Here is a 16320-nt window from a genome sequence, read left to right as displayed (position 1 = left end):
ATTCAGTGTTCAGAGAAATTCTGAATTTGCCTCTGTAGTAGGAAATAAATAGGCTGTCAAGTCAGGCTTTCACTTAAAAGTAAATATTTGACTCTCCAACCTTAAGAAATGGTAGTCATTTTATATTTCATTTTATTTTTTAAAAATACACACACTGAAAAGCTCAAGAGAGACATTCATGTGGAGCCACTGCGACCTCTTGTACATCAACATCATCACTGGAAACTGCTTCAATTAACTAAGTAACTGGTAGGAGTAAAAGACTCCTCCTTTCCACATTGCCAACTACTGTGAGGAAAGCAAAGACATTTTACTAATGGATTTCACAGCTGTTTGGAAAGCCACAGAGATTAAAAAAATACGGGGTTCAGGTCCATGTATTCATTTCTTAAGGTTACAGGCCCTTCTGCCTCAGCCTTCCTAGTATGTGCCTATTTCTCCACCACAGTTGCTATTCCTGCCCCTCCCCTCTACTCATCAGGCTCCTATTCACACGCATAGTTTTTGTTCCTAATACAAGCTCCCATTTCTTGCTGTTCCCATTTATTCCAGCGAACTGTACCCTCTTTTGCTCCACTCTGGCTAGGCACAAGTGTGTTAGGAGTGGCATTTAATGCACTTGAAACAGTTCTCTAGTTCCACTGCCAAGCATCACAATGTTGCCCCAGGTGAAGTAACTGCAAGAAAATTCCTCATTGCTGCCCAGTCCCAGTCCAAAAGTAACATGATACATCAGAAAGCTTGACATTTATGGAAGATACTCAAAATGAACCAAAGTTTTTAGCCACATCTCTAAAGATGTTAACTAATAGTGCTGTTACATTTCTAGGTATAGTCAATATATTAAACAGAAGTTTTACCTGAGTTTTCAATAAAGATGAAACACTGGCCATGGAGGGGAAAAAAATAAAACGGGTAGACAGCTAATGGGAATTACTGCATGAAATGGAAGCAAAAACTAAAAGAGCTTAGTGCACTCAAATTGGGAAGACCAGATAATTTATTTCTATCTGAGAACTGAATGAACAGACATGAAATTTCAGGTCTGGTAGCAAGCATTTTTACTAAATCTGTAATGGGTGGTTGCTATATGACTAGTGAATAAGTAAAGTACTTGCAATTAAGAAAGGGAAAAGAAGTGATCCAGAGAACTACAGACCCATTAGTCTGACCACAATAACATGCAAGGCTTTAAAATAAATTTGGAAGGAAAGAATAGAGACACTTGAGATTAATGGAAAACAGGATAGAGTGCAATGCCAGTTTACCAAAGGTCTATGCTAACTAACCAGATAACTAATAACAACCTGAGTCACCCAACAACTCCAGGCTCATCTAGACGTCATTGCTTTCTTGCACTCTTGATTGTCTGGCTTTTGTCCTGGATTTAAGCACCTGAACTGTGCTCATGACTTTAGTCAATAATCGTTGCCTGGAGAGCAATAGGGAAAATTGTGCCCTGCAGAACTTACTCATAAGAAAGTAAATCCAATACTGGGTCAGATCAATGGTCCAGCTAGCCCTTTACCCAGTCTCCAGCAGTGGCAAAAGAGGGTGCTATAGACCGGGAAAGACTAAACCAGATAGCTCTAGTTACCTATCCCCTATTCAGTTTCCTTCCTGGCATCCACTGTTATAGGTTTAGAGATCCCAGAGGAAACATCTCCAACCATTTTTCATAACAGCCATTAACAGATCTATCATTATTAATTTATTCTATCCCTTTTTAAACCTGGCTATATAATATGCCTCCACCACCTCCTGTGGCAATGAATTCCACAGCTATGCGAGAGAAAGATTTCTTAAGGTGATATCTTTTATTGGACCAACTACAGAATTGGGATAAAGTATGTAGTTGATCCCATAAATCACCCAAAGAAATCCTTGCTTCTCAATTTTTGGACTACCATGGCTACAACAGTCTTTTCCTACTATAACAAATTAACGCGCTGCATACTCCATCTTTAAGCAGCCTTTGATACAGTTGACCATGAAGGTGCTGACAGAGGATATTTTCAGGATAGCTCTAAATTGGTTCTGCTCCTTAGCAGAGAAGTCCCAGAGGGTTATGATAGATGAATGCCTGTCATCCCCACACCTTTCCTGTGGGATATCCCAGGGGTCCCTCTTGTCTTCCACTCCTGTTCAATGTGTATATACAGCCACAGGCAAGAAGGTGCATAGGTTTGGCATGAGGTGCCATTAGTATGCCAATGACACCCAGCTCCACCTCTCCTTCTCTTCTGACCCTGGGGCCCCATACTCAGTCCATTCCCAGTGGGAACTGGATGCAAGTGAACACATCAAAACTGAATCCAAACAAGACAGAGGTGATAGTTAAACCTAGACATCTTCTAGGGCAAACCACACGACTTAAGAGGACTGGGACACCTACAACTGATGGGGCCAGGCCTCCCCATGTCACTCAGGTTCACAGCCATGGAGTGCTCCTGGATCCTCCACTGTAACTAGATCTTCAGGTGGCAGTCAAGGCTAGGAGTGCCTTTCACCAACTCCATTTGTGATCTTTTCTTTCAGACTCTGATGTGGCCACCATCATCCACACTGTCTTAAGCTCAAACTACTGCAATGTTTTCAAGGGTAACCCTGAGAAAAATACAATACAGAAGCTGCAGCTAGGGCACAGTGCATCATCCCACCTTCTGACAAGGGCAGGTTGCCAGGAGCACCATCTGCACTGACTTACAATCACTTTCTAAGCACAGTACAAGGTGCTAATTTTGATTTAAAAGCCCCTATATGATCTGGATCCTACACACCCAAGGGACCACCTTCTCCCTTATGTCCCACTATGATCCCCACAGTCAACTGAATCCCAAAAGCTGCAGTTCGCCTAGACATCTATCTTCTAGAAGCACAACAGGCCGTTCCTATTTGGGCAGACATTTAGCAACCAAGGGTAGGCCAAAATGCTTAGCTGGTCTCTGCTTGATTTTGTTATATTTATTCTACTTGCCCTTTTTAAGTTGTTCCATTTCTCTTACTATAAGCTGCCCTGAGTCTTTGTTGGAAAGGGCAGCATATAAATTGCATAAATGATTTTTTTAAGCAAGTACATCAACTTGGACTTCAGTACAGTTTTTTTAATACAAAACAGCACTGGAAGTTACTAACAAAGAAACAGATCAAAAGTAAAGAAGTAAGGAAGGAATAGGCTACAGTGGAACAGGTAGCAATGAACAGGGAAATATCACATTTAAGAGAAGTTTCTATTGGAACTCCTCAAACACCTTGTTTATATTTTCATTAACAAATTTTGCACAGACAGCTGAAGTATTTGCATAAATACCTGCAAAGTTAGATGGTATGATAAACAAAGAAAGACCTAGATATCATACTGAGAGCTGGATGACCTTGAGGACTGACCTTACACACATAGAAGAAAATTCAAAAATACAAAGGGCAGCAATTGAAAATTAATAAAAACTTCTGCTATAAAAAGAACTTGTCAGCTGGGAACAGATGAGGAATAGAAGGACCTTGGTAAAATAGTTGATCACAGAATGGCCACTGAATCACTAGTTGATCAGAGATGCCAATGTGATGCAGCTATGAAAAGGGCAATGCAATCCTCAGATGTATCAGACACATGTCCTGTAGAGATAGGAAAGCATTAATGCCACTGAAGGCACTGGTAATATCTAGAATACTGCATATACATTCAATCATTAAAATTCAAAAAAGAATTCAAACTGGAACAGAAGTAGGAAAGGTCTTCTAGGATGTTAAGGGGAAAGGAAAGCCTATTTTGCAAAAGGCAGTGAAAAAAGCTCAACTCTATAAATAGCTAGTTTCCCTCTGTTTGTCCCGATAGATTAAAATACTTCAGGGAGATAAGGATCTATGTATGCCAAAGGACTACCTCCAGGCTACACACCCTATACCAGGAGTGGGCAAAATGCAGGCTGCGGGCTGTATATGGCCCGTGGGGCCCCTAAAAAAATTTGGAAAATTAATATTTATCTGCCCCTGGCTGCCTGTCATGTGGCCCTCGATAACTTGCCAAAACTCGGTAAGTGGCCCTCTGCCCAAAATAATTGCCCACCCCTGCCCTATACCTTTTGTCATGGAACACAACTTGCCAAAAACTGGTGCCAACTTGAGGACAGCTATGAAAGGGTTGACACTGGACCGAACTCCCTTCTGCTTCCTGACAAAGACAAAGAAGCAAGCAGCCATCTTGCAGCAGTGTCTTTTTCCTGCTGTACCATGATGTAGTGAAGTTCTGGTGAAGAAAATCAGCCTCCTTGCTTAACACACTGCAATTCTGGAAGGTTAAGTTGGGGGGGAAGGAGGGAAGATACACATATGGTATGCGAGTAAATACAGTATTCAAACAAACTGTTAGCCTACCCTAAATACAGAAATCTAGATTTGAAAATACTCTCCAGGTAGAAACAGCTTTGTATTACTGCAGACTGAAGTATAAAAACCCCTGGTGATTTGACAGGTCTCCCTTGCTAAGAGTTCTTTTCACTATAGGGGAGACAAAGTAAATATAAAGTTCTAGATTCCTCTGGCCAGCAAGAAAGAATGTCCTTCAGCAGCAAAGACTTAAACAAGAGAGAAAGTTAGACAGCCATCCTATTTGAGGTTCCTGAGCAAGTGAAAGGGATGACCAACCATACTACGGAAACTACAGAATGAAGCCTGTAAAAGTTGGTACTTATCAAAGAGAAGTCTTTGACACCCGAATTCCCTGACACAGTGACAGGGAAAGAGAAAAAGCAAGAGAAAGAAAGGTCACATCACAGAACTGTGAGGCTCAGAGATATCAAATGTAATCTGCCAAAAGAAATTTATAAACCAGAACCTGGGGACTATGAAACCATCTAAAACGTGCTGCTCTCCCCCTCTCAGAGTAGTAACAACATAACAATAATACAATAAAATCAAGAACTGCTAGGGGAGGTAGCCTACTGCCCAATTCTTTTGCCACATACAGCAAATCAATCTGAACAAGTATTAAAAAAAAGTATGCATCCTTCTAATCTTATGAAAGTAACAGCAGTCATGAGCAATGGAAGTTGTATGAAAAATTACTTTATCTTCTCATGGTTAAAAGAAACAAACACTTCAAAATAAAAGAAATGGAAATAAAACAATTTTAATGCATAGTACTTGAAAAGTTTAAATATTTGTCATCTGTGCCATATAGCTCTTTCAAATAAGGAAGAGTTACAACTTAAGTCACAACCTACTGCTGTTTTGAAAATAAAACAAAGAGCTAAAATTTTATAAATTTCCAAACTTGCAAGTAAGGGGAGGAAAAAGAATGAAGCAGTAAGTTAATTACAACCTAAGATGACTCGCCATATGAGACAGGAATTGCTCATACCTCAACATAAAACTAAATCATTACAATTAATGCATATATAAACCAAAATCCACCCCTCCAAAAAAACCAAGCCCTCCCCAATGATTAATCAACTATTATCTAGTTTCATTATTAATAAATAATAGCTATTAAACAATTATCCTGCTTTCAGTGCTTCCTATCGAAGGCAATATTATACACATGTAAAACAACTGTTCACAAACCAAACATGCCCATCTCCATGTCATTAAACTATTTATATTTCTGTGGCCACTTATTTTCTAACTGCTTAGAGAAAACAGAACATTAACCATAATCCTTAGCTTCTACATACAAAGAACAAGTTAAATGTTATATTCAAACTGAGTGTGAAGTCACATTTGCGTTCCTAACATCCAGGGGCAACTGTAAGACCCTCAAGTACAGAGGCTGGGAACTTACAACTAGACAAATTTCCTATTCTGAGATGACCCTGCCGGAACAGTACAGGCCAACTTCGGAACAGTTCTGTGCCAACAGTGTAGTAGAGCAGATCATAGCCAACATATTCAACTTTATCTATGACTAGCCAATTGCCCATCAAGGATGACGGGGGGGGGGGGGGGGGGGGGGGGGGGGCAGGGGAGAACGGGGCACGCGCAGGCGGGGTGGAGCACTGTCACCCACCACTCCATACCATCACTGCCTCTCAAGAGCATAGTGAGGGCTGCCCCACCATCCCCCTCCACCAGCACCCTGCACCACCACTGCCTCCAGGGCTGCTGGCCTCGCCCCACCCCAACCCCCGCCTTGCCATGACAGCAGGGATGGAGCAGAGGGGGGTGAGTGGGAGAGGCCAACTGGCCTTCCCCCCTCCATCATGGCAGCGCTCCACACCAATTGGCTGTTTCACTAATCAATCAATCAGAGTACTCCAAGACTGTTGTGGACAGGCAGACAATGCCATTTATTATATAAGAACTGTCTTCAAACACAATACTAAACCATATTTTCCATAACAATAAAATTTACTAGAGAAGTCTCAAAAAGTTACTTAAGTTTTCCAAAAAAGTATAGCTTCAAAATAAATGTCTTCCTAACTATGCGAATCTGCAAATATCTAATGGGTACAAAGACCTACCTATATTGTTTGTGCTGGCCTGCTGGCCCTTTAATCATCCACAGACTATTCAAATTGGGCTAAATACTGAATACCGTCATTCAGAAAGCTCCATTAAAAAAAATTAATGTTCCCCTTTATTCAAATAAAGTTTTTTTTAAATGTCATTCAGGTCAATATAAACACAGTCAATACAAACTTTAATTCAAGGGAAACAGGTGCTACAAAGGGCAACGTTACTAAGATGATACAGTCAGAGAAGAGTAGGAATGGAAGGGACCTCAAGAGGTCATCATTCCAACCCCCTGGGTCAAGATGCCCATCTAAACCATCCTAAAGAAGTACTTGTTTAACCTATCCTTAATTGTTTATGAATATTGTTTGTCCAGTGTATCAGGCAGAATGCATGAAAACATCAAGGACATCCTAACTTGCTACAGGTAAAGAGGGGAAGGAGGACACTACCAATGTCCTGTCACTGCGAAGACAGGAAGCAGTTTGTTAAAATACATTTGAGAGATCTGGGGAAAACTACATACCCTCTGCTACAGAGGAAAACAAAAACCCTCAGTCTGACAACAAGACCACAGGATAAAATTCCTTCCTATTGCCAAAGGTGACAACCAGCTTGTGAGCAGGGAAGCAAGACCCCCTCGCCAGAAAACTCCAGGGATGGGGAGAGCGTTCAAGTCCCAGCAAAAGCTTCAGCACACCCCCGTCAAAATTACTAGCCTTGGTTGTAGCCAGCACCCAATGCTTCTGATGAAGGCAAAAAAAGAAAAACGAAAAACCGTAACACGAATAACAGGAAGGGAAAAAAATTCTGGCTCCATGTGACAATCAAATCCCAGAAACACGGAAAACCAAACATGTATTTCTGTACTGCAACCTGGGAACTGCAAACACAATTCCACACGCTACTAGAGAATGAAACTCCTTTCTATTATCCTGTCATACATTCTATCAACTTGTCCTCTCTCTCCAATCTTGTTTCATTAACCAAGCTCATTGAGCAGCTCTATTTCATTCTTCTGCTGCTGAACATGGTCCACTCCAATTTCCAACGTACGTGCAGGGGTCTCCTGGATTTCCAACTAATGCTATTCACAGCACAGTCCAGACATTGCTACTCCTAAATCATGCAAGTAAAGCTTATCCAGGCTCTTCTTGAACCCCACCCCCCAGCGAAGATTACACAATTTCCCTAGGTAGTTATTCCACAGCCTCAGTATTCTAATACCGTGGACATTTTTCCTTAAATCTAATCTAAACTTACTAATTCAAGCCACTGCTATAAATCGTACTCTGTGGAGCAAGGGAGAAAAAGGTGTTCTCTTTCTTTTTGACAGCCATCCAGATACTTAGCCTGGTATCTTGTCCCCTCTTGTCTTTTCTCCTTGCTGAATATGCTTATTTCCTTTAACCTCTCTTAGCATGGCTTGCCTTGCAGGCCCTTTCATCATTTATCACTCATCTTTGGAACCTTGGTAACTTCTCCATGTCCTTTTTAAAACAGAGCTCAAAACTGCACTCAGTACTCTAGATGCCATCTAACCAGGGCAGAGTAGAGTAGTATTATCACCTCCTTCATCCTACACATAATACTCCTGCTGATGCAGCCCAAAGCTGAATTTGCCTTCTTTGCAAATGCATCACTGCAGACTCGCACTGAGTCTGTGATCCACCAAAACTCCAAGATAATTCTCTACAGAACTGCCATACAGCTAGTTATCACTTATTCTGTATTGGTACTTTTGATTCTTCTTCCCCAAGCATAGCAGCTTGCATATGTCAGCACTGAACTTAATCCCACTGGCGCTATCCCAGCTTTCCAACCAAAATCCTTCTGAATTCTACTCCTATCCTCCAGTGTGGCTGCAATCCTTCTCAGTTTTGTGTTGTCTGCAAATCTGCTCAGGAAACTCTATTCCAACATCCAAATCATGAATAAACACACTGAACAGCACTAGATCCAGAACAGAACATTCATAGGAGGTTTTGAATGGAGTCCTATGCTGACCTGGATCCATTTACAGTTGTCCTTTGCTTAATGCAGCTAAACCAGGTGTCTATCCACCTGTGTTGGTAATTTTTGTCTAGCCCACATTTCTCCATGAGTACAAGTCATGTGGGACTTTGTCAAAAGCCCCACTGAAGTTAAAATGCATTATAACCACTATATTCCCTTCATCCACCCAACCAGTTACTGTCAAAAGGAACAAACCATGTTTGGCAAATGCACATTAGCTACTCGTGTTCAGCCTTTCATCTTCCAGATGTTTTCAAATGTACTTCCCTATGATTTGTTCCAGTAACTTCCCACGTATTGAAATCAGGCTAGCAGACCTTTGACTTATCTGTGTAGTAACCAAAAATAGACTTCAGTCACTCAAGATGTACTATCTATAATACATCTTTACACAGCCTTGCAATCAGAGCAACTGATGTGCATTTCCAAATACTGTAAACAAAATGTTAAATTTCAGAGCACAGCTGTCACAGACAAGTATCCAAAAAAAGTACTGCAGGGTTCTCTGCTTACCATCCAAACTTCCATGATAGTTAAACAATTTGTAAGTATATGGAATTGCCCCTGCTCCCTCCTCGAACTGCCAGGCCTGCAAACTGTAGTAACTTTAGTAAGCCAACTTTAACTTTTCATGCCTGTCATGTCTGAATTCTACCCGTCAGTTAGCGTGCCAATGCCAGCAAAGCAAAAGACCATTATAACTTAGTAAGGACGCAGGCCATAAAGACCCCTCAGCACTAGTAGCCTTTATTTCTTTGCTGAGGGAAGCATTGCAGTTGGAGTTTGTTAAAAGTTTGTTCTCCATACTTAAGAAGCTTGTTGTCTGCAATGGTAAGAATTGCAGGTGCCAATCACGTTTGACCTTTTGAACCTGCTGAGGGCAGTAAAGTAGGTCAGCTGAATAATGCATCTAGGTCAGATGAATATGCATCTAGGTCACTGGTGTAAGAATGTAATTGGCGGTCAGTAAATATTCACAATTGGCATGTAGTGATTGGTCGCCGCTGACTATAACTAAGACCAGATTCCCACCATTAAGCGGAGAATCTGCGCACACCAAAGAGACACAGTCAACAGATTGGCCACCTGCAGACCTCTTCTCCCCGCCAGCCGATCTTCAATTTGGCGTACTTCGTTCCTCACCAGTTCGTCTGTTCTTCTCGTCAAAGAGCTCTCGGAAGTTTGTTGATTGAAAGTGGATTATAGTTTCTCCCTGTGTGAGAGCTGTTGACCAGTTCTGGGACTATTGATTCCGGCAGCCGCACCTAGCCTCCGGGTTAGAAAGCACGGGCTCAGCTCAGGAACCCCATGAACCACCAGACCCCTTTAAATTGTTCTGTTTCATGCTGTAACTGAACAAGCCAGCTCTCCTGCCTACGCTGCGACCATCGGTAGCGTAAGTACAATAAACCTTTCATACAACCAATACACTTCAAGCCGCCTGACTCCTACTCGCCGCTACTCCCCACATGTCCAGTCACGTATCCCTTCTGTGCCAAGCCAGACATGCCAACCCAGGCTCGCAGGTCAAGAGTACACCGGTTACAAGGTGCGACAATGCCCAACTAAATGAGAAAGGAACTTCAAGATGAATTATGCTTCTACACATTAGCAATGCCACCACCTTCCATATGTTTGCAGATGAACTGAAAATACAGCTTTGTGAGCAACTAATACTCAATTACAAAAATAAGGTCTTGTACTCTCTTGTGCTGTGCTAAAAATATAAAAAACCCCTCAAAAAGAAATATGTATTTCTTTGACTATACATAGGAAGCAAGACTGATCAAGCATAAGCTAATGCTGCTTTTTAATGCCTCATTAAAAAAAGAGGCTTTAAATAATATGTATTTTAAGTTGGGAGAGTAAAAATATTCCAAAAAGCATGTACTGACTACTTAATTAAGGCTCATTAACTTACCTTCTTATCTTCTTTTACTTTGTGCGTTTTCTTCTTCATTTTTTTCTCATCTAATTCTTGATCTGAAGTTATAGCTGGGTTATCAATTCCACCTTTCCATGTTTCTACAGGTGAAAGAAGTGGATCTTCTTCACTTCCACGATGTCTTCCTTTTCTTTTTGTTTTAGACGTGGTAAACGCTTCATCATCACTTGCATCTGAATGTGTTCTCCTATAATAAGATTTGGCTTTGCTAAACAATGTCTTAGATTTATATTTGTATTTTGAAGGTCTTCTTTCCCCATGACTCTTAGACAGTCTATCAGAAAACCCGTTTTCTTCATCTCCTTGGGCATTGTTTGTAACAAATGAGTTTCTAACTTTAATAATACGATTCTGACTATCATCAGGTACAGCATAAATGTCATCAGTGAAGCCTTTGTGTTTGAAAATAGTGTCAATAGGTTCGGCATAATTATCAGATTGGTCTAAATCTTCTGGAGGTGCTGCAGGCACTCGAGAAAGTTGTTTTTTGGGGTTTTTACCAATGCCTGCCTCAATTGTTTTTAGAAGGTTTGGATCCAATTTTTTCACATTTGTCTTGGGTACAAGGGGCTTAGGTTTTATAGGAGGAGGCACTTTATGGTTGCGCTCATGGTCATGGCAGTTGAGTGGTGTGCTATGAACAGGATACTCATTTCCTTCCAAGTCCAAGCGATATTTTGAACGATCGCTAGGTGTTGGGAGCAGCTGCACATCATCACCAATTGGACTGTAAGGTGGTGGTGCTTCAGTATCATCTTCTGAATCCGGATAGTAATTATAAGCAAGAGAACTTCCCCTGGGAGACTGCAGAAAAACATCTTCACTTGCATGTGTTGATTCCCTGGTGCTATCAGACATGTAAGAATTTTCAATCATGTTTTTCTTCTCCAGTACATCACTGAAGAACAATGTGAAAACTTCAGTTTGACGATGATATTGAGACAAAGAATATAAAGCAGTAAATTTAGCAGAAATCTCTGTTGCTATGTGTTCTCCTTCAGTCATTAACTCCTTAATAGCTTCATTCTCAAAAAAATCTGCCTGGCTATCAGTAACAGCCACCAGCTGGACAGGAATAGTATCTTGTACTTCTGAAAGAAATGCCCGAAGCATTCCCATGGATGCCTTCCTTTTAGCAGAGTAAACTAGTATGTATCCATGAACTAATTCATCCTTTCTTACACCAATTGAAGAATGATACGATAATATTGTTATCTGTATTCGCCTCCTTTTTTCACCTATGATTTTATCAAGCATTAAAGAGTTATTTTGGCCAGCTTGAGCAGCACTACAGGAGTGAGAGTCAAGGAAAGGTGAAAGAATAAGATCCACACTAAATGGATCTCCACACATGGCACACATCACAATTCTCAAGTCAGCTTCTGACAGATCTTTGATGGTAGGAACAGGGCTCACAACATCAAAATTATGCTTAACTGCTTCTAGCACTCCCCTCAAAGATTGCTTTATTTGAGTCTCGTTAAATTTACGGGGATATGTACCAGCAGGCACATCTACAAAAGGACACTGCAATTTGTTGGCTAACTGTTGACCCTGGTGCCTCAGAATAGGTAGATTCTTGCTAACACTGTCTCTCTGATTAGCCAATATTAATGTAAATGGAAGATTAGCCATATACTTGTCTCTCCTTATCTGAGATGCTTCAGCCCTAATTTTTCCAATGCATTCTCCAATAAAATTGAGCGATTCAATAGAGTTGAACACACAGAAACATCCATGTGGTTTAAAGGCAGAAGTCCATAGCTGACTTATAAGGTAAGGTGACTTTGCATCAACCGGCCTAAGGTCTAGTTCATATATTTTTCCATCTAAGGCATATTCATCATCAGTGGATTGTGTCCGAATTTCATTTGCCAACTCTTGTGCAAGGCCATCTTTACCCAAAATGAAAAGATTAACTTTATCAATGTTGGCAGTATCATGGTACAAATTTGAGCGACCATGGTCCAGCTGCAAAAGACTATTGGCAAGTAACTGTTCTACTTTAATGTCCATGCAATTTTGGCCACTGAGACAAGTTTCTTTAGTTGGATGATAAACAAATCCTATGTGTTTAAGCAAAAGAGATTCTCTATCAGGTGCAAGCTTCTGTAAAGCTTTGTATCTAGGCTCTTCACTTAGAACTGCATGAATTTCACTCATTTTGTCTGAGCTGGGTGTGGCATTAAGATCCAGGTCATAAAAGAGCTCAGAATGTTCAAAAAGCATCTCCTGAAACTCCTCTTTGGCTTTTTCAACTATCTCCCTCTGATGCCTACTATACACTTCTTTACTATCTGCATCAGTGATGTATTTGAATGCTTCATCCTCCATCACAAAACACATAACTTCTTCCCATGGCTGTCCAGGTGAAATGAACTGTATTTTCTCAAGAGTTTTTTTAAACTTCTCCTTCATTTCAACCCTCCTCTTTTCAGATACAAGATGCTGTACATGGTTTTGATAAACTTTTTCAGCTTCTAATGTACTAAGGAGATCAAATGGGATCCTCCTATCATTCACTTTATCTATATGGTCAGTTTCATCCCAAGGTGTTTTTTCTAGCACCACAAAACACAGTTGAAAATCTGGCCTTTTTTCCATTAACTTCAAGGCTTCTGACCAGTTCAAGTGTTCAATTTCATCAAGATTGGACAAAAGTGTGTTAAGAGTTCTTGGTAATGCATTAATATATTCCTCTCTTCGTTTTTTAATATGCTCCTGTTTAAGTTGTTCTATGTGCTTTGAAAATGTGTTTTTGGCCTTTTTTGTTCCCTCCAAATTTATGTACTCTTCATAATCAGGATGATTCTTCAGTTTATTACTAACAGTTTTCCAAGTTGCATGATAGTCTCTCACAGTTTGCACAAGTTTTTCAAATTTATCAGTTGCCGTAACAACAAGTTGTCTCTGCGTTTTATAGGCATCCAGATATGGAATTATTTTAGGTTTACCACGAGTTTTATCCATCATTTGTACCAATGCAGTAAAACATGTCTCAACATTGACATTGAATCTTGCTGATGTTTCCACCACTACAAGGTTCTTTTTGTTAGAAGCAAACGCCTGAACTTCTCGAAGATAATGATCCACACACTCATCACATTTTGTTGCTGCAATTATTATAGATTTTTTAGATTTTGATAGCTGGATATAGAGATTATTCACAAATTTAAGTTGATCATCAAACTTCCTATTGCAACCTTGGCTTACGTCAATGCATAATAAAAACCCATCTATGCTTAATTTCCCTTCAGGCATTTGTTTTTGCTCAAAGTCTTGCTCCAAGCCAAGCTGATCTGTGCAAATGTACATTAATTTTTCTGCCGACTGTAATTTGGAGGCAGCTGCACGCTTTATGTATGGTTGTAAATTCGTACTCCGATGAGGCAAAAAAGTCTGATCATCAATGAACTCTGTCTGTTCAATTACGTGAATTTTGCATTCTATTCCATCCTCGCTGCTTTGTGTTACGTCACCCCAGTACAAAAAGTGATCATTATTAACAACTCGTCCTCCAAAGTCAATTGTGCTAAGCACAGAGGTATGCTCAGGGTAATATTCATCTGCTTTTGAACGAACAAATCTATTGCACAAACACGATTTTCCAACTCCACAATTACCTTTGTCTTTTTCAGTTCCTGATAGTCCAACAACACTAATAGCATAGGATGGGGGACGAGGCTCTTTGTTTTTTGCCATCATAACTTTCCTCTCATCCTTCTGCATTCATCAAGGTAATTGCATGTGGTTTTCATTCTGAAAAAAGTCTTTATGAATTGAAGTTGTATATCCCAGGTTACAGGATTGATATTCTGTTTTTCTTTCTTCTGCCCATCACCATGAGAAACTCAGATATTCAAGATTAAGTGGGTCATCTTCCTATAAGAGAAAAGAGATGATATTTCAATTTAATATTACCTTATGTTGCAATCTGAAGATTGGCCTGCCTGAAAACATTTCAGCTATAACTGTTACACTACTGTTAGGCATTAATGTTAACTGAAATTGAGAAAAATAATTTGCATTTTTTCCAATTTGCTGGCACCGTGCATTTAGCAGCAGTGTACGCATCTTCAGTTCTACTGTTTTCTTTATTTTGATCCTTTATGCATCTCAAGGCAAGAGAAACAATAAAAAAATCTCCATCTAAATTAGGATTTTACAAACTGTTCTCTATAGCCTTAATCCTGTATACACATATCTCACCATAGGAGTAGTTCTACTGCAGTTTTTAACACAAATAGTTATTCATGTGTGTGTACAAGTTTGGGCTTTCTGCTTACCAAAATTTTGATTTTACAAACATGGCAGGAATAGGCATGCTATTTCTTAAGTACATTTCAATAAGAAAATGGTTAAAAAACAGAAAAAGTATAAAAATCAAAAGCTTGCGACTATTACACATACTTAAACCCTCCCCACCCCCTAAAGAAAAAATAAAAAAATTAAATACAAACTAAATTTCAAAAGTTTCTCTTAAGGAGGACAAGTCATTCAACTAAGAGGTCAAAGAAATACAAATATTTAGGGGTGCACTGATAAAGATTTTCTTGGCCAATACCAACTTGATAACTGATTTACAGAAATGCAAACAGGCAGCATGAAAAGCAGCATCCTCCAGGTAAGTCTGTGGAGGGGAAGAGGTGTGGGGGGAAGGGAGAGAGCAGATCCAGGCCTCCATGGTGAGAGAGGGAGTGGGACAGGGACAGGAGCAGCTGCTTAGCCATGGCAGTAAATGGGACCCACAGCGGAGTTGCAGGTGGCTTATCTAAGGGATAGGCATCCCAGTACTGGTGGCACTTGAACTAAAGCTCACCACCACCATTTAAACACAGAGACGCTTTTAAACAGAGCGGAGCCAAAAAGGGTGAGGGCGGATCCAGGCTGCTTACTGGGGACTCAGGGCTCGGCTCTGCTGTCTTTGCCCCAGGGGTTCCTCATTGGCCATGCATCCCCAACCCACTCAGCAGCAAGAGGCACAACTCACCACCACCAGCACTGCTGGTCAGGTAGGGGATGCGTGGTTAACACAGGGCCGCTGGGGCAAAGGAAGCAGAGCAGAACGCCCTGAACCCATAGTGGGCACCCCACATCCACCCTGTGTACAAATCTGGGCACTGGGGACATGCCCCCCGCAATCTCCCCCAGTATCCCCAGAGCTGCCCCCCCGTGTCATCCACAGAGCTCCATCCCACACCCTGCCCTGGCCCCAAATCTCATTCACCGCTCTGGCTGGGTAGCACCCCCAGCTCCTAACACACTCCCTCCCTCACCATGGGGGCCTCAATATGCCAAACACACCCCACCCCACACTGATTCCCCTCCACAGACTTACCTGCAGGGCACTGCTCTCCATGCTCTCTGGCTGCATTCCTGGCCACATGTATGTGTGCAGCTGCACATATGCATGCTGCATCCAGGGGCCCTGGCCAGAAGGCCTATTAAATTGGTGGAATTATCGGCTACACTGGCCAAAAAAGGCCAATCATGGTAATTTTCCTTATATCGGTGCTGATTTGATATGACAGATATATCAGTGAACCTCTACAAATTAGTGTACAGAATTCTGAAGTGATACTTCTTACTACTGTAATACAATAAAGAGCAACTGTATTACTTTGTACCATTCACCTTCCTGATAGAAAAAAAACAAAGGTTTTGAAAGTAACCATAATACGGATACCCAAACTTCATTCTGGTTATTCTAAATTTGCAGTGATTTCTGACTCAAAAGCAATCATTAAGACCCAACTTTTTTGGCAGATAAAAAATTATAAGTTAGTAGTTATCTATTACATTTAAAGATCATGAATTTATTTGGACCTGGGAATCCAAAATACATTTGATAAATAATGTGGCCTAGTAGTTGTGATCCATTTTGATAGATTTCTATCAGAAAACAAGAT

At 40.7% G+C, this 16320-nt stretch overlaps 1 protein-coding gene across 4 annotated transcripts in view; it reads right to left on the bottom strand.

Moving 5' to 3' along the window:
* The window catches only part of ARHGAP5 (Rho GTPase activating protein 5), a 123154-nt gene that overhangs the window by 95956 nt on the left and 10878 nt on the right, over positions 1-16320 (bottom strand). For all 4 annotated transcript variants that reach the window (XM_090033577.1, XM_090033575.1, XM_090033573.1 and 1 more), the window contains exon 3: positions 10388-14293. In XM_090033577.1, the coding sequence (XP_089889703.1) occupies positions 10388-14140 (3753 nt within the window). In that variant the 5' untranslated portion in view covers positions 14141-14293. The remainder of the gene's footprint in view (positions 1-10387; positions 14294-16320) is intronic.

The sequence above is a fragment of the Crocodylus siamensis genome, chromosome 2 (genome assembly GCF_052110815.1).
Source record: "Crocodylus siamensis isolate JL-2025a chromosome 2, ASM5211081v1, whole genome shotgun sequence".
NCBI classification, from domain to species: Eukaryota; Metazoa; Chordata; order Crocodylia; family Crocodylidae; genus Crocodylus; species Crocodylus siamensis.
The sequence above is the reverse complement of the archived record's forward strand: the minus strand, read 5'-3'. Positions and strand labels throughout refer to the sequence as shown.